We start from the raw sequence: 24,361 nt of genomic DNA, 5'->3' as shown, positions 1-24,361 counted from the left end.
AGCATACAAATAATTCTTGCTCTGGTCTCTGGTGTAAAACTGACAACTTTCTTGGAAGAAAAGCAGATACTGTACATTTCTCAAAGCCTTCCAGAAACATTTTTTAAAGTCATTTTTACTTCTTTAGAAAAATTGCATACATGGTAAGCCATCTGCAATGAAAAGCCCATTCTATAAAATTTTACCAGATCCCACTCATATCTGTAATCATAATCATATTTACAGACAAATATATATTCTATGTACATACATATAATAAAAATCCACATGATAAAAATGCCAGTCCTACAAATTAAAAAAATCAAATACTTTTGCCCAGACCATTTGTAAGGAATGTTTTTTTCGGCATCACAATTCCGCATTTGGTTTTGAGGACACAACTGAAGGATGAATAGTGTCAATACTTTCTCATTTCCTGCCAGTAGCATTAGTTCTGTGTAACAGAAAAATTACCACTTACCTTTGGATGCTGTTAAAATAGGACTTAGCGCCGAGACCGGTTTGGCTCAATGGATAGAGTGTCGGCTTGGGGACTGAAGGGACCCGGGTTCGATTGCGGTCAAGGGCATGTACCTTGGTTGCGGGCACATCCCCAATAGGGGGTGTGCAAGAGGCAGCTGATCGATGACTCTCTCTCATCGATGTTTCTAACTCTCTATCTCTCTCCCTTCCTCTCTGTACAAAATCAATAAAATATATTTAAAAATAAATAAATAAATAAATAAATAAATAAATAAATAAATAAATAAAAATAAAATAAAATAGGACTTAGCGCTGTGCTTTACCTTCTTTTCAGCATGGATGGTTTAGACCACGCATGTCAAACTCGTGGCCCACGGGCCACATGCCTCCTTTATTTGGCCCCGTGTTAGCCTTTGAGTTTGACATGCTTTGTTTAGACTAACCATCAGATCACTGCTTTTTCTCCTTTGCCTAATGACAAGTTCAGGAGTTCCAGATGGTGAGGCGGGCTTTACAAATTCATAAGTGATCAGAATTCCTAGCAAGCTAGCCTTAAAATTCCAAGCCACAGGGGCTGAAATACTATTAATTCTTGATGTTTGGTAATCAGAATAAACTGAAACCCCTGGCCAGTGTGGCTCAGCCTGTGCACTGAAAGGTCGCTGGTTTGAATCCCAGTCGGAGCACATGCCCTGGTTGCAAGCTGGATTGCCGGTAGGGGTGTACAGGCAGGGGGCAGCCCATTTATGTTTTCGCTGTCTTCCTCTCCCTTTCTCGTTCTCTTTAAAAATATATATATATTTTAAAAAAAGAATAAACTGAAAAAAGTGAAACTAAAGAGAACCACTACTAAAACTCCATAATTAAACAAACAATTATAAACCCAATCCTAGGAATTACCAATGTGCTATGACCCAAATGCACATCCTTTCCCATCCGAAAATCTCTTCCCTTTTCTCTTTGTAGCTGAAAAGTACGTCATCACGACACCATCAAAAGGCTGTGTAAAATCAAAGAAGCAATTCTGCTTTGGGCTGATGATAAATTATAAGGAAATACGACCATGGTTCAACAGTAACGGCACTACCATGATTATAGATCATCATTATTCTAAACAAAAAAAAATAATAGTTAAAATACAAAACACATCCAACCACAACACGGTACCCAGGCGCCCTTCTAAGTAGGAAACAGGAAAGCCACCTTTCGCTCATGAGCTCGTCCGAGACCTTCTGCTCCTCGTATTCCATCTTGTCCTTGGTGGCCTGGCTCAGCTCCTCGCTGTCCAAGACCACCCCTTCGTCCTGGGTTTTGGGGCCCTGCCTGGGGAGCCTCAGCCTCCGCTTCTTGACCTTGCTCTTGGGAAAGTCCGGGTACTGGTACGCCCGGTCGTGGTCCATGTCCTGGTCCCTGCAGCCGTCGGGGGGCTGGGTCATGGGGAGCTTGCACGTGTCCGGCGGCAGGTCCACGGCCATGCGCTTGACCTTGCGGCGGCGCCGCAGGCTGCGGCTGCCCAGGCCGTCCAAGGCCAAGTCCGCCTCGTGCCACAGCGGCCGCTTGCCCCGCACCCCGCCGCCCGGGGCGGACGCCGGCCTGCGCTTGGCCACCAGCATCTGGTCGTCCGAGTCGCTGTGATCCTTCTTGTGGCTGGCGGGGTTCTCCCTGTAGTCCTTGCCCGGCTCTTCCAGGCTGGAGTCCGAGCCCTCGCTCAGGCCGTGGCCCGCCTCCCACGGGTGATGCGTGTTGTAGGACCTCCGCTTCCTCCCCCGCCGCTTCCTGGCCTGGCGTTTGAGGGGGCAGGACAGGCTGCGGGCATGGTCCCCCGTCTCCGCGAAGCCCCCGCGGGCCTGCTCCGAGCTCTCCTCCAGGGCCGACACCAGGTCATGCACCAGTTCTTCCATGGTCCGGCTGAAATGCCTGGGTTTTTAAAGAAAGAAAGACGGGTCAACAAAACATCAGCATGTTAGCCTAGCTGACAGTGGTCGGCAAACTCATGAGTCAACAGAGCCAAGTATCAATAGCACGATTGACATTTCTTTGGAGAGCCAGATTTTTTAAACTTAAACTTCTCCTAATGCCACTTCTTCAACATAGACTCGCCCAGGCCGTGGTGTTTTGTGGAAGAGCCACACTCAAGGGGCCAAAGAGCCGCATGTCGCTCGCGAGCCGCAGTTTGACACAGAAACTATGTTCGAATTCAATGGGAGCCTCGCTGTTCTAAAATGGCCCTTGATTTTTCTTAGAGTTCATCTGAAAGTCTCCTGGCCTTCTTAAATTACTATTTTAATAAAAAATAAACAGAAGCCACTGAACTCGGTCATCAGTGAGGAAGTGATCCGCTAGCTGGCAAGGATAGACATCTGTATTCTTTGGGAATGTTTATAAATTACCCTGGCCCTCTGGAACCAACTCTGGAAGATTCTAGATCAGCTGATGTGATGGAAGGCCCAGGACTCTGATTTTATTTCATAAACATTACAGGTAATTCAAGTATGAAGATCATAAACTATCACGTTAACAAGATACTCAAAGGATTTACTAGTAGTTAAATAAGATGCGTCAGTAAACTATTGGAGATGGTTTAAAGGTTTCCATAAATATGGATGCTAAGAAGCTACAGCAAAATCAAGGAGTGCCTAACCAGGATTTAGGTGGAAATCAGAGGGAAAAAAGGAGCTGAGTCACATTTCTAAATCAGTCATCTGTCCCACAAGTCAGTATGAACATAGCAAGAGCAGACCGGTCTTCAGAGCACATTTTGTCTCTCTTCCTTAACAAGGTATTGCAGAGTGAAACATTTTAAGAAAGGTACCCTGGAGAGGATATCAGATGGAAGTGTCTTACAGTGTTTTAGAAGTCCTTAGGGATCAAAGTATTCTAATTGTAGATTATACAATTCTACAGTCTATAGCAGGGGTAAGCACACTTTTCTGTAAAGGGCCAGATGGTAAACCTTGTAAGCCCTGCAGGTTAGTGGGTCAAAAATATCAACCTTCACCATCGTAAGAGGAAAAATACCTCAGGCCATCCATGAGCGAATGGGTGTGGCTGTGCTCTTGATTAAATTTATTTACAAACCGGGTGAAGGCAGGCCATGCTTTGCTGACTCCAGCTTTATAGACTCTCTGTAGTCTATAATTTTAGACACTCGCAAATCCCCGATAACTTTCAACTTTGTCTTTTCATTTTAATGAGCACTAAAAACAAACACCTTGTGACCCAACTGGGCCTGCCATGTATGAGCAACGCATGCACAATGCTTGACAAATCACAGATGCGTGACAAACCATAGATGTGAAAAACAAAACAAAACTGTTGTGTAAGCAAACTGATGAATGACTAAATAAGTGAGCAAGCAGCCAAGGAAAAAGATGACTTGACTAAAAATTTAGCAATCCAGGTTTCCAAACTTCTGCCATATTAACAACATACTCTAAGTGGATAGTTAATAAGTGAGTCAGGTAAGGGCATACTATTGAAGATGGTTAAAAGGTTTCCATAAATATGAATGTTAAGAAGCTATGCCTAAATGAGTCTTATGCCTAAATCATACCAGCCATTGCTTTGATTTCTAATTGTTGAAACAGAAACTTAACTCAAACACACCTGACAACATGAAATTAAAGACAATAAAAAAGAGTTATTTAAAAATGAACATATTTCACTATGTAGTTTTCCAGACCTAAAAATATTGATATAATAAAAATACCAAATAGAAATGAAACTATAGAAACAAAGGTCCCAAATCAACAGTTCAATGTTTTTCTAAAAGCAAAGCCACAAAGTTAAATAGACATTGTTCAGTATGCTAATTATCAAGGACTTAATTTTTAAAATTTGTTTAGGTCAATCTTTAAATATACTTCCGCCAAAAGCCCAGAAATTGACTTCAAGTATAAATTATTAATAATGTAAAAATAAAGAAAAGTGTATCTAAATACTAAATGTTATTTGTCCACCAAATGAATCAAAATTTAAAAAGTTAACGTTAGATGAACCAATTTAGATATATTTCGGATCCTAATTTCAAAATTGTATGTGAGTGCTGAGGCAGGAAATAGTAGACACTCAACTATTATAACATTTTTTTATAAAAACGTAATATGAATCACTTATAAGATTTACTTGAACAAAATGTATATATTCCTTTCCCGACACATAAAAAGTCACAGGATCTTTATTGTATAAAACTTTCCTTCCTTAGGCATCTATATTATAGAATATAGTATTAGTTCTACTTTGCAAATTGTTAACAACGAGATAAATTACCCAATTGGTGCCTAAAAGCAGTAGTCAAGATGAGAGTTAACAAATACAGACATATTCTTTCCAGTTCACATATTCCTTAAGATATTGTACATTATTCCTTAAGGCACTGTACATTAATAGGTAGTATACGTGCACTGTTTAAGAATTTTTGTAAATATACTGAAATCATACTACAAATGACACTTGGGCACGTTACTTAAAAAAATCCAGTAAAAATGATGAATGACAGGGTGGCTGTGCAGATAAACTAGAAAGCAAAGGTTCCAGTTGTCTGGAACACATTCACTCTGCCAAATCAAGCACGATTTCCAGAATTTCATTCAAAAACACTGATTAAGTGCTTGGCACTATTTTATACTCCGGTGTCTTAAGGGTGAATCGTATGCTGCCAAATGAAAACAGGGTAGGATCTTTAAAAGAGAACTGTATTATAGCCGAAACCGGTTTGGCTCAGTGGTAGAGAGTTAGTCTGCGGACTGAAAGGTCCTGGGTTCGATTCCGGTCAAGGGCATGTACCTTGGTTGCGGGCACATCCCTGGTAGGGGGTGTGCAAGAGGCAGCTGGTTGATGTTACTCTCTCATCGATGTTTCTAGTTATCTCTCTCCCTTCCTCTCTGTAAAAAATCAATAAAATATATTAAAAAAAAAAAAGAGAGAGAGAGAGAGAGAGAGAGAACTGTATTATAAAGAGGTGCCTAACCAGGATTTCGGTAGAAGGTGGGAGAGGAAGGAGTTGAAAGAGTCACATTTTTAAATTAAATAGTCACATGTCCCACAAGTCAGTATCAAGACAGCACCAGCAGACCAGTCTACACAGCACCTTTTGTCTCCCTTCCTTAACAAAGAGCTTGATTAGCGAAACAGTAATAAAAATACCCTGGAGATGTGATTCCAGGTGATGGAAGAGTCTTATATCTTGTTTAAGGTGAGCAGACGTCCTGCTTTCCAAAAATCGGGACTTTTCTAAAACGCCGCAGGACTCGGGACAAATTGTTCAAGATCGGGACTGTCCCGCCAAAAGCGGGACGTCTGGTCACCTTAATCTTGTTCAGTGTGGTGGTTACACAGTATATCCATTGCCAAAACAAGAAATACTAAACACTTAAGAAATATAAGTTTTACTCTAAGCTAAATCACATCACCATTGGGGAAAAAAAAAAAAATGTGCTCCCTGCTTTTCAGAATGGAAAATATGAGAATTTCAAAGGAGCATAAACAATCTATATTCATTATAAAATGAGCCACAGGATGATCTGATCTCTTTCCAAACAAGATATTCTTTTATCTTCTCGGATGAGAAAGAACCGGGATTCCCTGTGTTCTGGTTCATTGTCTAATCTAGGAATGGACATACTTTTTTTTTTTTTTGGCCACTTTTCACCTGTTGTTCAACTCTTGGTGCTTGAGAATTCACTGTCAGTGGGAAATGTGCTTGTTTGTTTCACTGCTTGCCTTGGGTATGCTTGGAGGAAAAGATGGTGGGAGAAAATAGGAACAGGCATTGGGGTTTTCAACTGGAAATCGGTCACCCAGCCCCCAGCTCTAGGACTGAAAAGTGTATGGAAGTGTAGACAAGTCACTCCAGTATTCCATGCCAGTCCCAGTAATAATCTTACCACAGGGCTGTCAGTCATAAGGGCGCAGAGGAAGCACTCTAATGAGACAAAGTAATAGATCGTTCTAAAGTGACAAGGGTTGAGGGTGGACAAGCCCCAGACTTCATCCTGGCATTTACTTACATGTCCTTAGGGAACTCCCTTACCTATCTCATTTGAACTAGAATGGGATGTTGGAAGGACAGGAAACAGTTACTCCTACTCCAAAAAAAAAAACAAAAACGGTGGGACCTGGATGGGTGGGTAGGGTAGGGGCCTGGGTGGGTTGGGGCCTGGGTGGGTGGCTAGGGTGGGCGGGAGAGTGAGGTCGCTTCCTCTATCAAACTTCCAGAACCTCTAGATCTCTGGAATTTGATCTGATATGACCTAGCCCATTTTAAAAGGTAAATGCGGGCATTAGGCCTGGATCCGGATCCAAGCTTCCCGCCCCTGATCCTGTCAACACATCCCTGGGAAGTGAACTGCCTGCCCCAGGAGTACAGAAAGCTTTGCCCCTAAAATGCCGCGGCGTGTCAGACAAGCCATCAGCCGGCGTTCACCGCCTCCCGTCACCGATCCCCCCCCCCCCACCACCACCACACACACACACACACCCTCCGATCGCGTGCACCCCGGCACGCGTGGGAGCCAGGCCTGCCTCCGGGCCGCCCGCCACCACTCCCCCCGCCAGGTCGGGCGGCCTCGGGCCAGAACCCCGACCTGTGTCGCATCCCCCCTCCCAGGGCCACCAGCCTCACCAGCGGTTCCCGGCGGCTGCAGCTCCGATCGGTGGGCGCCCGGCGGCCCCGAACATTAACGACACCCAGGAGCCTAGCCTCGAGGCTCAGGCCCGAGGACTGACTCCAATCAGCGCCACCCCAGCGACCGGCACCGAGCGCTTGAGCATTTTGAGCGTAGCGTCCGGGAAACCCCATGGAGGCGGAAACCGGAAGTCGGGAGCAACCACCCGTCCTCTCCCCCCCACACACACTGCCTCACTTCTGACCTCCTGATTTTCCTCACAGAGGCCACCAAAGTAAATTTCGCTCCTACTAAAAGTATATTGTTTTTTTTTCTAATGTTTTAGAAGCAAGCAGGGTGGCAAAAAGTGGAGTCAACCAACATTGGACACCCCCCCCGGAATCTGCCGAATGGTTTGGTCCGGTTGCCTTGGAGACCGAGAGCATCACCAGCGGGAAGGCAGACGCCGGAGGCGATGGCCAGGCTGGCCCAGCTGCAGCAGCGGGCCGCCCTCCTGGCACATCAGTTCTACTTCAGAAACAGGTGAGCCCGCCGCCACCCGGGGCCGCCCAGCGCCGGCTGGGTCTGCAGGCAGCCGGGTCTCAGCAGAGGTTTCCTAACCACACGTTTCCTCCTTCGAGAAATAGACACCTGCCCTTCTTCATTCCTTGGCTGCGAACATCATCATCACAAGTTTAGAAAGTAGTATCACCCTACACGGGGTTACCCTTAGGGAGTGGAGGGGGGCGTAGATAGCAGCTTGAGAATGTTTTATTACATTCCCATTAATACTTTTGGTCTTTCATCATTAATAATTCATTTAGTATTCATGTAAGGAAAAGCCAGGCGTCCATGAAATTGTAAAAGGGGTTTTTGACATCATCACTCTGCAGTTTGATGAAAAGCGGCTTAAGAACCTGATGGGGGCCAAAATCTGTGTGGCTCAGTGGATAGAGCGTCGGCCTGTGGACTGAGGGGTCCCAGGTTCCATTCCGGTCAAGGGCATGTACCTTGGTTGCCGGCACATCCCCAGTGGGGGGTGTGCAGAAGGCAGCTGATCGATGTTTCTCTCTCATCGATGTTTCTAACTCACTATCCCTCTCTCTTCCTCTCTGTGAAAAATCAATAAAATATATTTTAAAAAGATAAAAAAAAAAAGAACCTGATTGGGATAACATCATGGGCTCCCCAATCTGGGTGAGCTAGTGTGCCCCCCATACTTGGGAATTTGTGCCTCCATTCGAAAAGCCAACTTGAACTTGACCTACACAGATGTCAAGGGGATGCCTCTTTCATGGCTCTGATTCATCGTGGGTCTCAGAGCAAACTGGTCAAAACAGGAGCAGAGATTTTCCAGTATCAGTATATTAATTAATAGGAGAGTGCTTACTAGGCATGTGGGCGATCATATGAGCACAAAGTATAAATTAGGCATAGTGTCTACCTTTAAGGAAGTTGACATCCTTGAGACCTAAGAGTGAAATGATATTCAAAAACTAATAATTTTACACATCAATATAGCTTATAATTAGAGGGCAGCTAGTACTAGAATTTTATTCCTGGTTTCTAAAATAGTTACAAGTTATATGATAATGAGAAGGAAGGAAAAACTACTGGGTTTTTAATCTAGCATTTAGTAGCTAATACATAGAATGCAGAGTAAGCACTGAATATTAATGTGCAAAATGCATAGTTTTTGCATATTACTTAACAGATATTTCACCACACATTTTTTCATTTTTATTTATTGTCAGTTAATTTGTGGCCCCGATAATGCACAAGAATATAGTGTTATCCAGGGTTATAGTGCTTATTTCTAGTTGATGATGAATTGACTAGAAACTTCCAGCTTTTTCTCAATGTTTTATTACATTCCCATTAATACTTTTGGTCTTTCTTCATTAATAATTCATTTAGTATTCATTGTGATAATACTGATCATAATAAATTTATTTCAAATTCATGTAGATGTCATGTTTTATTCACTGCTATAGGATTTTCATCATAATTTGGAACTAATTAATATACCATTTAAATAAAGTGTTACCCACATTTTTCATTTTAATCATAAAATGTCCAGCAGTTCATGACATATTGTATGAGTAGTCAGCAGCCCAGTGGTAATCCAAATATCTGTAAATTTCATTTTTAAGCAGAATTTTTTTAAAAAGGGAGCAATAGATAAATGTATATAGAAGTCAAATTTCAGCACATAAGTTAAAACTTAGCAGTAAGTGAACTACTAGATATTTTTAAATGTTTCCCTTTAAGTTATATAGTTCTAATAAGCATAGTACAATATGTGTATGTGGATTTATATACATTATTATTTATAACTCCAAAATGAAGCAATTTAATTTTGCTCTTGACTATGTATTATATGTTAGCACTATTACCAGGAGATGTTAGAAGACATAAACTCAAAGTAGATAATTTGATTGCTTATCTTTTGCATAACAACAATCATAAGTAAAGGGTAAGTTGAAAGGACATATTAGATGTATGTATACACCTATTCATACTTTTTCTCCCTCTTTTGTAAAGGTAGTCAGTGTTTATTATTGGTGGAAAAGAAGAGACAGCTATGCTCAGTCATTTTAATAGGGAACATTAAGAAAAAGGAAAATGGGTCTACTGTGATATTAAACGTTAATGGCAACAGTGGGTAAAATAACCATAAGAAATCATTTAATCCTATTATCAAGACTTTCACTTCTCATCAGCCTTACTGAGTGACGTTATTCTTTCCTTCTCTTCCTCATGCTCTTCTTTGTTGTTGTCTTTTTATTTTTATTTTTATTTTTATTTTATTTTTTTTTAATATATATATATATTTTATTGATTTTTTTACAGAGAGGAAGAGAGAGGAGAGGAATAGAGAGTTAGAAACATCGATGAGAGAGAATCATCGATCAGCTGCCTCTTGCACACCCACTGCTGGGGATGTGCCCGCAACCAAGGTACATGCCCTTGACCGGAATTGAATCCGGGACCTTTCAGTCCGCAAACCAATGCTCTATCCACTGTGCCAAACCGGTTTCGGCTGTTGCTGTCTTTTTAAAATATGACTTTATTGATTTGGGGGAAGAGAAGAGAGAGAGAGAGAGAGAGAGAGAGAGAGAGAGAGAGAGAGAGAGAGAAACATCAATGAGACGGGAAACATGGCTGCCTTTTGCAGGCCCTCCACTGGGGATCCAGCCCACAACCCAAGCATGTTTTCTGACCCAGAATCAAACCTGGTTACTAGGTTATCACTCGACTACTGAGCCACACAGGTCGGCAGCACGCTTTTGCACATCCAGATCACTGCCTTTGATGCAAATTTTGGTTCCTCCCTTTGCTTTTGTGGATCCTTTTCTGTCAGGCTTTCTGGGTAGCTCTCCTTCTTACCTATAACTATTTAGCATCCACCTACTTATTTCTCCAACTCCTGGTCACTGACAGCTTAACAGCTCATCCTGTTTTTCTTTCTCTCAGCCGACATTATAATATTGTCTAAAAATTTGTATTGTTTCAAGTGTTTTTTTACTTTCCATTCTGTTTTTCTTCTAATTACGATGAATACACGTGATGAAATCTATATATTTAACATAACCTGTAATGGCAACAAAAAAATAACCTCTCTCCCAAAAACTGTAATTTTGAGGGAATTGCTTTTAAAAGCAAGACATGGATGGCTGGCCATTCTTTATTCATTCAGCAAACATAAAATGCTAATTATGTGCCCAGCAGCATTCTGGGAGGGAAGTCCCTCTGTGCCCACCATAGCTGCCCTGAGCAAATCACTTCATCAAATGGGGAGGAAGGGAGCATGCTAGTGATTGCTGAAATGAAAATGGAAGTGTGTCTTCATTGAACCTCTCTGGGCTGGAAATTAATAGATCTGATGACTGCATTTTGTATCTTTATCTCTTTATAACCCCACGGCCCTCTCCCCTGCCTCCTTTAACTGAAATGGACTTTCTGAGAATTCTACCTAAAATTGGCATTCTGTGATAGATTTATTTTACTTAGAAAAGATGCAATGACTGAAATATGCAGACATTTTAATCCCGCTTGATATGTTTTTTTTCTTTATTTTGTTTTTTTATTTTCTTATAACATCACTTGTAAATTAGTTAGTTGCAAAGTAAGTGAGCATAAAAAAATTTTTTAAAAAGTAAAACTGTTGAAAACACATGGCCCCTCAGAGAAAGGTTTATGTTTTAAACATAGCTCATGCTTTCTGAAATGCTTTTTTCCTATCTAGTATTTTTTAAATTTACCTTTATTGTTGAAAATACTACAGATGCTCTGCCCTCTTTTTTAATTTCTATTTAAAATGATGTTTGATTGATCATGACCATTTTGGAAGAAATTAAACATTAAGTTTAACTGACTGACTTACTTTAGAATTATATTAGTCACTAATGAAAAGTTTCTTTTTTTTTTTTTTTTTTAAGTGTTGTGGATGCATTTAGAAAAAAAGAAAATGATGCAGCAGTTACAATCCAGAGCTGGTATCGAGGATGTAAAGTTCGGACGTATATCAGGTATAATGATTTTGTCGAGGAAAATTCAGATACACCATAAAAATATACTCCTTGCAAAATGTAACTTATGCATGTAATGCTCATTTCAAGTAATATTTTATGTTACTGTAATGTAGCTGATGAGGTATATAATCTTCTTTTTAAAGATATACATTTTTTGGTCATTTTTCTTACATATCAGAAAAGAAAATTATATTGACCATTTCTCAACTTGCAGCTATTCTCAATATTGTAAACCTATTTGACAAAATTCTTTTCTTCAAATTCTACTGGATATGACAAATGACTGATATTAATAGCAATTAATTCATTGACTGGTAAAGAAAGAAGAAAAACAAACCAAAAAAAAAAAAAAAGCTTATTTTTTTCCAATAAGTTGGTAAATGATACTAGAATGATGCCATTCCTATTGCAAAATGATTGAACTTGCTCTTTAACTGGTCCACTTGTTCTTCAATGCCCAAACTTCCCTTCAGTTTCCCTTCCATCCTGAAAAAATAAAAATAAAAATTCCTGGATAAGGTGAAGGACGAATATGCCTCATCAGTAATAATTCAGAATGAAGGCTGGATATCATACTGTGTATGTCCTTAAATGATTACCTAGTAGAAACCAGGCATGCAAATTAAAGTGGGACGTTTTGCCTGGCTGGTGTGGCTCAGTGGTTGAGCATCGCCTCATGAACCAGGAAGTCATGGTTCTGATTCCAGGTCAGGACACATGCCTGGGTTGCAGGCTGGTTTCCCAGTAGGGGGCGTGCAGGAGCTAGTAGATCAATGGTTCTTGCTCATCATTGATGCTTCTATCTCTCTCTCCCTCTCACTTCCTCTCTGAAATCAGTAAAAATATACTTTAAAGTATGAAGTTTTCATCTTTGATCACAGTAAACGAGAAACTTGGCAGCAAAAAAAGTCTTTTGAATTCAGCAAACACAACATTCACCTGGACAGACTGAGTAATATAAGGAAAGAATCGGGTGGGGAACCATTTTCTAACCTCAAGAAGTATTTCTAAATTCTGCAGTGATTCACAGCAACAGTGCCTGTCTTATCTCTCAACATGTCACCATGACTGGTTTTATTGTCTTAGAATAAAAGAATACTTTAGAGAGTAAATATTGAAAAATAATTGAAATTTTAAAGAATTTATTTCATCGGCAGCCCCAAAGAAATACTGAATCTTTATCTATACCTTTTTTCACCCCTCTTCTATAAATTATGAATTCTTTCCCAGAATGGAAACTCTCTACTGTTTGAAAGTACACATTCAGTTGGCTTTGAATTTGATTTTTTGAATTGCAGGAAGGTATATTCTAAGCAGGTTGTAAGAGATATTCTTGTTCCAGTGAAAGCATACTCATAAGCATATTTTTCACTCAGGTATTTACACAGAGTTGCAACAGTTATTCAGAAATGGTGGAGAAGTTACTTAGGAAGGAAATGTTATCAACGCAAGATAAAGGTAAATATTACCCAATTTATATATGGTTGTATTAAAATTATACAATATGCCATAACTCATTCACTTCGGTCAGATTTATAGGTAATTTTTAAGTTATCTGTGGTAAATATTTACATATGAACAAAATTGGATTTAAATTTTAGTGCGAGACCTCTTCTGAGAGGCCATTCCTGATTTTTCCGTGGAGAAGTGATGACTAATTTCTTTGCAACCAAATGACACCAGAAGCTTTATTTTTGTTAAAGAACCTTTCACAGTATATACATACTTATTTGTTGATGATTTTCCTCTACCTTTTAGATGGTGAGTAGACACTGTAGCTTGTTCATTTGTGGATCACCAACATGTATACTACTCTCTGGCCCATAACACAGTCAATAAACATCAATTGAGCCTGGGTTGTGTGGCTTAGTGATTGAGCATCGACCTATGAACCAGGAGGTCATGGTTTTATACCTGGTCAGGGCACATGGCCCATTTTCAGGCTCGATCCCCAGTGTGGGGCATGCAGGAGGCAGTCAATCAAGGATTCTCTCTCATCATTGATGTTCCTCTCTCTCTCTCTTTCTTCCTCTCTAAAATCAATAAAAAATATATAAAATATATTTCTGGAAGAAAGGAAAGGAGGGAGGGAGGAAAGAGAGGGGAGGGGAGGGAAGGGGGAGAAGGAAGGGAAGGGAAAGGAAAGAAGGGGAAGGGAAAGGAAGGGAAGGGAAGGGAAGGGAAGGGAAGGGAAGAGAAGGGAAGGGAAGGGAAGGGAAGGGAGGGGAGGGGAAGGGAAGGAAAGGGAAGGGAGGGGAAGGGAGGGGAGGGGAGGGGAGGGGAGGGGAGGGAAGGGAAGGGAAGGGAAGGGAAGGGAAGGGAAGGGAAGGGAAGGGAAGGGAAGGGAAGGGAAGGGAAGGGAGGGGAAGGGAAGGGAGGGGAAGGGAAGGGAAGGGAGGGGAAGGGAGGGGAAGGAAAGTAAGGAAGGGAGGGAAGGAAGGGAAGGAAAGAAGAAAGGTGTGAGCTCTTTGCATTTGTGCTGACGATGTTAGGACACCTCCATGTGGTGGTATCTTGCAAGGAGCTCTGGCTGTATCTCCAGAGCATCTGGAACACCATCCTCAGTCCAATTTTCATAATAAATTTCTTTAGAGAACTTCCTAATAAGTCATGTTAATAAGTCAACACTCAGCACCCTTTGATGTCAGATCATAAAACTGAAAGATAATATATTTTTCCCTTCAGGGTCTTGCCTTTTAAATAAACACCTAAGACTGAATATGTTTAAGACTCTGACTTACTAATATTAACTTAAAACTTTATTCATATATTTTCACCGAATTATGAAATGAATTTAGTTTGGTTCACCTGCTTTTATTTTATTTTAGTTTTTTATTTTTTTAAATATATTTTATTGATTTTGTACAGAGGAAGGGAAAGAGATAGAGAGTTAGAAACATTGATGAGAGTCATCGATCAGCTGCCTCTTGCACGCCCCCTACTGGGGATATGCCCGCAACCAAGGTACATGCCCTTGACCGGAATCGAACCCGGGTCCCTTCAGTCCCCAAGCCGATGCTCTATCCATTGAGCCAAACCGGTTTTGGCTGGTTCACCTGCTTTTAAAGATTCTATCAATAGCAACTGGGAGAAAGAATGAAATTGACTTTTAATTGTTTTGGGGGGGTTTGGAAAAATACAGGTTATTTTAAAAATCAGCTGTTGATAATCACCAGGTTGGTATCGGTTGCCAGCAAACAAGGCAAAGCATATGCCACAAATACTCATGATTATTTGGTAATCAATCATCTTAATGATTCCACTCAAAATTATGAAATGAGGATGACACTGTTGTGGAAAGTAATGAAGGCCCATCCGCTCTGGTATCCATATGTGCATGTTTTTTTTGTTTGTTTTTTGTTTGTTTTTGGGTGTTTTATTTTTGTTTTTTGTTTTTATAAAAGAGCAAATCTTTGACTTTTATTTTTATTTTTTATTTTTTAAAATATATTTTTATTGATTTTTTTACAGAGAGGAAGAGAGAGAGAGAGAGATAGAGAGCCAGAAACATCGATGAGAGAGAAACATCGATCAGCTGCCTCCTGCACACCCCCCACCGGGGACGTGCCCACAACCAAGGTATATGCCCTTGACCGGAATCGAATCCGTCGGGACCCTTCAGTCTGAAGGCTGACGCTCTATCCACTGAGCCAAACCGGTTTTGGCTATGCATGGTTTTTAAAGAGTCCACTGCCATCATTCCAGCACAAATATTGTCTCTGTATCACTCTTGCTGGCAAGGAAAGCCAGTTGATCTGGTCAAGTTTGTATGGATATATTACTCAAAAAGTTCTCACATGAGGTTTTCTGGTGTGGTGCATAGTGTGTGTGTGTGTGTGTGTGTGTGTGTGTGTGTGTGTGTGCTGTAGGGAATCGAGAATAAATGTAACATCCATTACTGGTTCACCTGAGACCAATACATTGGAATCAAAGTGCTCTTCCACCCTTGAGCTATACAATTCCAAATCCCGAGGCTTAAAAGTTGTCTCTTTCCTCTTCGCTCAGAATAAAATTGAACCTCTTAGACAGTGTGGATCTTATTGAGAGCTGAAGGACCTGCTTCTCACAACACGAGTGGTGATCCCTCCCGTAATGACCGTCCCTGTGTCCCAACCCCCTTTATGTCATGTCAGTCTTCACAACAGCTCTAGGAAGTAAGGAGTGTCCCGTCGTGTGGGGATGGCCAGGTGACCGCCAGTAACAAGTTCAAAGTCACAGGCAGCTAAACGCAGCGTCAGGAACTGAACCCACGTCTGTGGCTTCAAAGCTCCCACACCCTCAGGGATGCTACCTGAACAGCAGTGTGTTAGAAATAAGGAACGTCTCATTCTGAACCTCAATTGTCTTCAAAGATATGATTTCCAATAGGTGTCTCTTCTATAAAAATACTGTTTATACCTGCCTGGATATGCATTGAAGAAGTAGGATTTTAAAGGAACTCTTTGGAATTCACCTCCAATGCCAAGAATTATGCCTTGATTGTGAAAACGAAGACAGTGAACTTAATTATTTTTATTTTTTTAAATATATTTTATTGATTTTTTTACAGAGAGGAAGAGAGAGGGATAGAGAGTTAGAAACATCAATGAGAGAGAATCATCCATCAGCTGCCTCTTGCACACCCCCTACTGGGGACGTGCCCACAACCAAGGTACATGCCCTTGACCGGAATCGAACCTGGGACCCTTCAGTCCTCAGGCCCATGCTCTATCCACTGAGCCACACCGGTTTCAGCACGAAGACAGTGAATTTAGAATGAAGTCTCACCGTTGTGTTCATTTGTGAATAACATATTGCAGCCAACTGTTTCCTAATTGCCCGACTGTTGATGAATAAGCCAGCGCTGCTCAGCACAGACAATTTGCTTTGGATCAAATCAAGGCAAACAATACTAATTACAGCAGAAGTCTTTCCTACAAATTCCTATGTGTTGGGGGAGGGAGGGTGGAGGGAGAGCAGGACCCTATGTAAAAAGTGAAGGCACTTGTCTCTGATTTTGCCTGACACAGCACCTGTTACCTGGGCTCCAGAGAACTATTAGTCGCACGGATTTTGATTGAATAAAAACAGATCTAGTTGTATTTCGTGTTGGAAAAACATGTGTATTTTATTCCTTTGCTGTATATTGCCCTCTCACGACCCCGGTTCATCTTATATTTTTAATCAAAAGCTGGGATGGAGATGGGAGCGTTATTGAAAGCAGTGTTTTCATTGAAATAAGCTATGGTGGCAAATGGGGATTTGCTGTAATGGAGACATGCTTATTAATGTCTCTACCAGAAAGAAGCCAAGACTTGAGGAAGTCTTCCCTGTATCAGGGGATTTGCTGTAACGAGATATCATTGTATTTATGGTTTTATGGTGGTAAAAATGAATGTTAAATGGAACAGAATTCCCGAGCATTCCTCGGGAGGCAGCTGAGTACATAGCATTTTGTACAGATGGTTGGAAGGCACAATTTTCCTCCATCGCTGCATCCCCATCCTTGAACGCTTTCGACTGAAGACAGCCTTTCTTTGAATTTTTCATTAAACCAGACGTCTTGAAATATGAATTCCTTTTATGTTTCTGTGAGTTTTGGCTAAGAGAGCCCCAGTGAATAAACCATACAATGCTACGTGTCACCAGCACTTGTGAATATTTCTGCTTTGTTATTCTATTCTCAGTAGAGCCCCATTGATTATCAAACTCAGCGGAGAGCATTTTATGATCATATATCTCCATTAGCGCCTAGTTTGACTACCATAGATTTTTCTGGTTAAGCCTGCATTATGTATTAGGAAGCCTATCTCTTCAATACAAAGTTTGATTTCATTTTTCTAAGCCTAGAGCTCTTATTATGTATTATGTATAAAGATTCTTATCTTTTATATGTAAGAAAAGGCTGCACTGTCTTTGTGTAACTGAAATATATGCCATCTTTTTTTTTCCTTCTTGATTCACAGTTAGCATATCATGATATGAAGATGAATATCTACAATGCAATGGCTGTCAGGGTAAATATTTCTTCACTTGTTAAACAAATGAAAAGTCAATTGTGCCTTGAATTCGTTTTTAATAAAATGAGCAAACCAGAATAATGCAAATTTGATTGATATGCTAATGGTAAAGAGAGAAAAGAATACATAGTTAAAAAGTTAGCTCTACTAAATAATCCTGGCAGTATTAAAAATTAGAGTAAAATGTAAAACATGTAATTATCAATGCTTATGTTTTAGAATGTTAAATATCTCTGAGCCATAACTGGAGAAAGACCATAAATATTAATGAAGCAATGTATTAGTTTCCATATGTCATAGAGAATATTGTGATAAATAGATGAACGTGGTTCTGGAATTTAAGATTCCTGCCCAATACAAATCAATTAGAAATAACTCAAATGATTTAACAGTAATAAAGTCAGTTTCCAGCTTAGAAGTTTTATTTCTATCACTTCTGTGTTCATTGTTACGTGTTATTTTCCTGAGAGAAAGCTGGAGTTGGTGATTCTGAAACTGGCACAGAATTGGGGAATGGGGAAGGCAAAAGTTTTCTTTTTGGTCTCAGACATTATGGTCATAGCTTGATTGTGAAGCTATTATAAATGGAGAATTTACTTAAGTGGGTTTTTATTAATGTCCTTAAAACCTACATTCTCTTACATTTTCTTTCATTAACCTATTCATTCTTACTTATGGTAATAAAGGATTTTGGGTGAAATCCTTTATTGAGGGTGAAAAAAGACAGTAAGATGCCCGCTGGAAGTCCTGAGTTGAACTCTGGCGAGCAGATTAACGTTATTTTGATGATTTATATTCCTGCAGGAAGGTGCTTCCCTCTGCAGGGGTGCCTGTGCTCGGAGCCTCGCTTAGGGACAGTCTCCAGTATCTCTCTGTCCACCATGTGGAACTGATCACTCTCTCTCTCTCTCTCTCTTTTTTTCTTCTTTTTCTTTCTTTTGATCACTCTCTCTTTTGATGTCCTTGTTTGACCTTCTGTTCTAGAACCTGTGACATCTTATTAGCCTTACTCATTTACATCCCATCCCCATCCCCTCCCCTCTGTAAGTACCTTGGGGCCTCAGATCTGATCTTCTTTGTATCTGCAGTACTAGGCTTGTAGTCGGTGGTGTTGATGTCCCTTAATATATCAACCGCCGGCTTGCTCTAAGCAGGGAGTAAAACAAGTCGTTTGTTTAAAATCCTTTCTGTCTCTGCCCCTCCAGTCCTCATCGGAGTCATGTTAGCCCTTGTGGGGGATGTTCAGGCTGTTTTGATCTCCTGCCTGGGCTGTGTGGGGTGGACAGACTGAACGTGGGGAGGTCATATTTGGCTAGTGCAGTTCTCGTATGGATGGAAGATTTCATGAGCTTTGGAGTCCTGGCAAAGTCCCCAAACACGGACAGGTCCACTGAGTTCTGGTCTACACTGCCTTCGGAACCCGCAGGGCGTGTACACAAAACCCCTCAGTGATCTGCCGCCAGGCCAGGCCAGCCAGGCAGTCAGTTGCTCAGTAACTTTTTCCCTTGGCTCCTGGCCTGTTTCTCTGAGTGACACTCCATTGCCTTTTGGGTCTTTGATTTGACTTTGCTCCAGATTACGGTTCTGCTTCTCCTCCGGCATCTTGGCCACTTCGTAGCAGATCTCTCTTCAGTTTGGCCCCCAAATTTCCCCACCCAGCTCTCTCTGCACAGCTTTTAGTATCTTCGGTGAATGGCAGGAGGTGATGCAGCTGCCCAGCTCATTTCGCTCCCTGTCCCATCTAGAGGGGCAATGGTGCATGTTTGTGTGGCCTGGTAGAGAGCTGGTCCTCCGTTTCTGCTGTTGCTTAAACATGGGTGTCACCAGAGGCCCCCAAAGCACTGGGCTTAGGAAGTCCGCTTCCTAACAGTAGTATATGTGGTATTAATATGAAAGCAAAATTACTTTGTATAGTTTTCCAGAGTGTTGTGCATTCTAAATCATTAAAAAAAGTATAATTATGAATAAGTGCTCTATTTCTGTATGCTCTCATATACATTTGGAGCATCAGCATTAGCTACATTATTAGTGAACTTTTTGTCCATGTCTTCTTTTTAAAAAAAAAAAAAAAAAAAAAAAAAAAAATATATATATATATATATATATATATATATATATATATATATATATATATATTCTTATTTTTTTCAGAGAGGAAAGGTGAGGGAGAGAGAATCATCAGTGATGAGAGAGAATCATTGATAGGCTGTCTCCTGCATGCCCCCTACTGGGGATCAAGCCTGCAACCTGGGCATGTGCCCTGACTGGGAATCAAACAGTGACCTCCGGGTTCATAGGTTGATGCCCATCCACTGAGCCACACCAGCTGGGTCATGTCTTCGTTTTTCACTTTAGGTGAGAAAACATTATTTTTCTGTCTTTTGATAACAGTAAGGTCACTAAGAATTTTTAGGAATTAAAGTAAACTCAATGGAGGTAGACCTTTCCTATGAGTAGATGACTTTTGATATATCAGGCTTTTGCCATTTGTTTTAGTGCTTAAAATAAACGTTATTTATAAGCCCACTTACGTTTTGATGTTACTTAATGAGGAATATGCATCATTGATTTGACTAGCTTAAGAGGTCATTTGGAAGTTGCCCGTTAACAAGCTGTAATCTGCTGAGCTCGCAATGACTGTTTAAAATTATCTATTCAGAGCTGATCAATGACAATAATTGTTTCATACCAATCACTTCTGAAAGTTGCTGATTACTTTGAAGGACATGAAATAAAAACTCAATAAATGTTCGCTTTTGTTATTGTTAAAGAAGTATTCAAATGGTTTGATGAAGATGCAAGACATTTTGTTTAGAGAACTGATACCACTGAATTTAAAAAACCCACTTAAAAAAAAGTTATTTCAGCCTGGCCAGTGTGGTTCAGTGGTTAAGCATCAACCCATGAATTAGGAGGTCACAGTTCGATTCCTCTTCAGGACATATGCCCAGGGTATGGACTTGATCCCCAGAAGGGAGCATGTAGGAGGCAGCTGATCAATGATTCACTCTCATCGTTGATGTTTCTCTCTCTCCTCCCTCTCCCATCCTTTCTCTGAAATCAATAAAAACATATTTTAGAAAAATTAATTTCAGTAAGACCAAATACAGTCTTCAAGTCAGTTGGTTATATAAAACAAAAAACTTGTTCAGTTGGGAAATAGAATTAATAGGAATTGGTTAAGCAAATATTTCATCTTTCATAGCTAATTTCATACTTAGTATTTGTGAAACAATTATAAATATTTTAAAATAAATTATATTCCAGAAGTACATTTTTGTCATTATAATATTTTGTAAGCAATCTATGACTACAACCTACATTGGCACCTATACATGTTGTTACGTTAATGGAAAAACTTGCGATATAATTTATATGTATTATCATCCATCATTACCTTTATTCTGATGAATTGTTAATGATTTCACTAAAAATGTTCACTAACATATTTTATTTTTCTACTCACTTCAATAGATTCAGAAGCAATGGCGAGGCTATAAGATTCGGAAATACTGCTTCAATTATTATTGTTTTAAGGCATATCTGAGGGCTATATCTGAGACCAATGATGCTGTTAGGTGAGTACCATAATCACTACTCCACTAGTGAAAATTGTAGACCAGTCACTCAGCCATAATTAGGAATAATTTCTAAAACTCAGGAATAACTTAGGCAGACAGGTGTTGATAAGATAGGAATGTGATTCTATTTAACTTAAAACTTATTGTACTATATTTAAATATCCTGTATTTCTAACAGTACATTAGACTATATTATGCCTTGGTTCTATGCAAAATAGCTTAGTTTCAATGAAATTGTTTTATTTTAAATGAATTTATCTATACAATAAATCCTGTTACCTCTGAAGCCTTAACTATGATAAGTCTCAAGGGTTTTTTGAGAAATATGTTCAATAACAAGGCTTGCCTCTCATAGCAGAAAATAAAATTCCTTGGAGCATAAGGAAATGGGCCACTGTACTGTAAGGTTATGTTTTTTGTTTGTTTGTTTTTTAGTATATTTTTACTGATTCCAGAGAGAGGAAGGGAGAGGGAGAGTGAGAGAGAAACATCAATGATGCCAGATAAACATGGATCTGCTGCCTCCTGCACGCCTCCTATTGGGAATCGAGCCCACAACCTAGGCATGAGCCCTTGACCGGGAATCAAACCGTGACCTCCTGGTTCACAGGTTGACACTCAACCACTGGAGCAGCATCTGCCAGGGCCATTCATTTACTTTTTGAAAGATTTTACAGTGCCACTCAAAAAGACCATTTATTGTCACTCAACAAGGAATTTTAAGTTAAAGAGCGGTAGATCTTCCGTGTCCTTACCTGAAAGTCGTGCGAATCCTAAGGAGTGGCTGTGTGGTAGACTCCCTCAGTGGGCCGTCCTGATATCCCGTTTACTGTTATTGTTGGAACTCCAACGAACTTCCCAGTTTATCTATGGTGAACCCGAGCAGTTCGGCAGGACAGAGGAAGAGGCGCGGTTCCATTAAGCGCTAACATATCATTGGCTGTCAGGTGAGCCTTGTTATGCTGTCCATCCTCATTTAACTATCCCACAAGATCTCTTAATGAAGTTAAGCCCCAAGTTCACTGCCGTAATTCCGCGGCAAGAGTTGGTGCAATGTAACAATTCATCACTTGTCAGGGAGGCACTTTTAGTTTATACGTTTAATAAGGGCATCCTCGAGCTTGGTTAATTAGAAGTGAACAGTTTGCATATTTACTAAATGCGGAGTGTCATTGCCACCACGGCCTCTTGCCTGCATGAATTATTTCTCTATCTGCCATAAACAGCTGGGTAATTATTACTGCCATAATCAGATAAATTCCCTCTGTAAGGCTTTTCTTACATGGCAGCTCTTTGAACTCATCCAAAGCCGAACAGAATTTATGAACTCCAGCAGCGAGGCCACTTTTTCATACGACCGTGTCCCCGTTCCCGATTTCAAGGACACAGTAGAGCACCGTAGCCTACTGTGAAGCCCGGCCAGTGTGGCTCAGTGGTTGAGCGTCCACCCGTGAACCAGGAGGTCACAGTTTGATTTCCCGGTCGGGGCACATGGCTGGGTTGTGGGGGTTGATTGATTCCCAGTGGGGGGGGTGTGCAGGAGGCAGCTGATAGATGATACTCTCTCATCATTGATTTCTCTCTCTCTCCCTTTCTCTCTGAAGTCAATAAAAATATATTTTAAAAAAATGAACAAAGAACAGGAGGCTGATTAATAATACCTGCCCCTTACCAACCTCAGGAGAGTGTTGTGAGGATGGATTAATGTCTGGGGAAGGGCTTGGAGCTCCTGAAGAAATGCACAATGTGAATACATGCTGTTATTGTGCCTCTTGTACTTAGCTCAATGTCATCCTCAATTATTCAACATAATGTATGTTGTATAAAACTAGAGGCCCGGTGCATGAAATCTGTGCACTCGGGCAGGGGTAGGAAGGGAGGCTCTCAGCCCAGATTGCAAGAGGGTGCAGGTCAGATCAAGGGACCCCCCCCCCACCCCCCAGTGCATGATGGGGGACATGGAAGGATGCAGGAAGGCTCCAGAGTGTGTCTGGCCCATCTCACTCAGTCCTGAGATGGCCCCGATCCCCAGCAGCAAGCCAACCTACCGGTTGGAGTGTCTGCCCCCCCCCCCCGGTGGTCGGTGCACTTCATAGCAAGCAGTTGAGCGGCCTTAGCATATTAGGCTTTTATTATATAGGATTTTTACTTCCATTTTGAGAAACTATACAGAATAGTAAATAGAAAATAATTTTACAGTGAAATTCGTGCATTTTTTTTTCAGAAATAATACTGCACAGCCGAGACCGGTTTGGCTCAATGGATAGAGCATCGGCTTGGGGACTGAAAGGTCCCAGGTTCGATTCCGGTCAAGGGCATGTACCTTGGTTGCAGGCACATCCCCAGTAGGGGGTGTGCAAGAGGCAGCTGATGGATGATTCTCTCTCATCGATGTTTCTAACTATCTCTGTCCCTTCCTCTCTGTACAAAATCAATAAAATATATTTTTAAAAAAAAGAAAAAAAGAAATAATACTGCACAAAAGAATTCTCCTCAAGGAAGTTTATTCAAAAGAGCAAAAAGGAGGAAAAAATTGGTTTTCATGAATGATCTTTTGAATGGAATCTTATTACTTTTTAAAACCATGCAAAGTAGGCAAATGAAATAATGGAGCAATTGGACCATCAGAGTGAAGTCATGGTATGGTAATTTTATAACATGGACCATTATCATCTCTTTCATTTTCTTCATTCTCAAAATGTCTAGTCCATGGAGTCCCAGTTCGCTGGCCTCTCCTCGAGAGAGTCCGTCCAGCCTTGGCCAGAAAGCCCTGCCACCCCTTCACGTAGATCCCAGGATGACTCAGCACATAGATCTCATGGTGACTCAGCACGTAGATCCCATGGTGACTCATTTTACCGAGATGACGGGACAGAAATAGAATTGTGCTGTTCAATAGTTCTGCATACTCCCAGGGAGGGCAGTGAATCAACGAGAAATGCAAGATTGAGTCTTTTCAACAATTGCGTGGATTTTTAAAATTAATTACTTTGTGTTTTGAAATGACCCTGGATTAGTTTTTCCAGTGCTTTCTCAAGTTTTTTTGGATTTGCCTTTGGGGCATGCCAGTTCCTTCTGGGTGGATTGTGTGGGTTGTTTGTTGCTTTATATCCTGGTCACTGGCATTCTTTTTCCTATCTCTCGGTTTTAGCCTTCCTGGCCGAGCTCCCCAAGCTTCC

The 24,361-nt window shown here is 40.8% G+C and overlaps 2 protein-coding genes across 5 annotated transcripts in view; one reads left to right on the top strand and one right to left on the bottom strand.

The window, feature by feature from the left end:
• Window positions 1-7,267, bottom strand: part of GPATCH2 (G-patch domain containing 2) — a 90,407-nt gene extending 83,140 nt beyond the window's left edge. For 2 of the 3 annotated variants that reach the window (XR_014793607.1, XM_084868899.1), the window contains exons 1-2: window positions 7,085-7,254; window positions 1,666-2,379 (exon numbers count right to left, since the gene is read on the bottom strand). Coding sequence is in view for 2 of the 3 variants with exons in the window: in XM_084868899.1 (XP_084725025.1) it covers window positions 1,666-2,379; window positions 7,085-7,140 (770 nt within the window). In the remaining variant the exon portion in view is untranslated. Of the gene's footprint in view, window positions 1-1,665; window positions 2,380-7,084 lie in introns of all 3 variants that reach the window. The other variant, XM_084868900.1, reaches the window with a different exon arrangement.
• Window positions 7,268-7,504: 237 nt separating this feature from the next.
• The window catches only part of SPATA17 (spermatogenesis associated 17), a 165,422-nt gene continuing 148,565 nt past the window's right edge, over window positions 7,505-24,361 (top strand). For both annotated transcript variants that reach the window (XR_014793608.1, XM_084868954.1), the window contains exons 1-5: window positions 7,505-7,610; window positions 11,510-11,599; window positions 12,979-13,060; window positions 17,548-17,598; window positions 21,076-21,179. Coding sequence is in view for 1 of the 2 variants with exons in the window: in XM_084868954.1 (XP_084725080.1) it covers window positions 7,543-7,610; window positions 11,510-11,599; window positions 12,979-13,060; window positions 17,548-17,598; window positions 21,076-21,179 (395 nt within the window). In the remaining variant the exon portion in view is untranslated. The remainder of the gene's footprint in view (window positions 7,611-11,509; window positions 11,600-12,978; window positions 13,061-17,547; window positions 17,599-21,075; window positions 21,180-24,361) is intronic.

Source organism: Pipistrellus hanaki (assembly GCF_964339955.1).
Source record: "Pipistrellus hanaki genome assembly, chromosome: 20".
Classification (NCBI taxonomy): domain Eukaryota; kingdom Metazoa; phylum Chordata; class Mammalia; order Chiroptera; family Vespertilionidae; genus Pipistrellus; species Pipistrellus hanaki.
The sequence above is the reverse complement of the archived record's forward strand: the minus strand, read 5'-3'. Positions and strand labels throughout refer to the sequence as shown.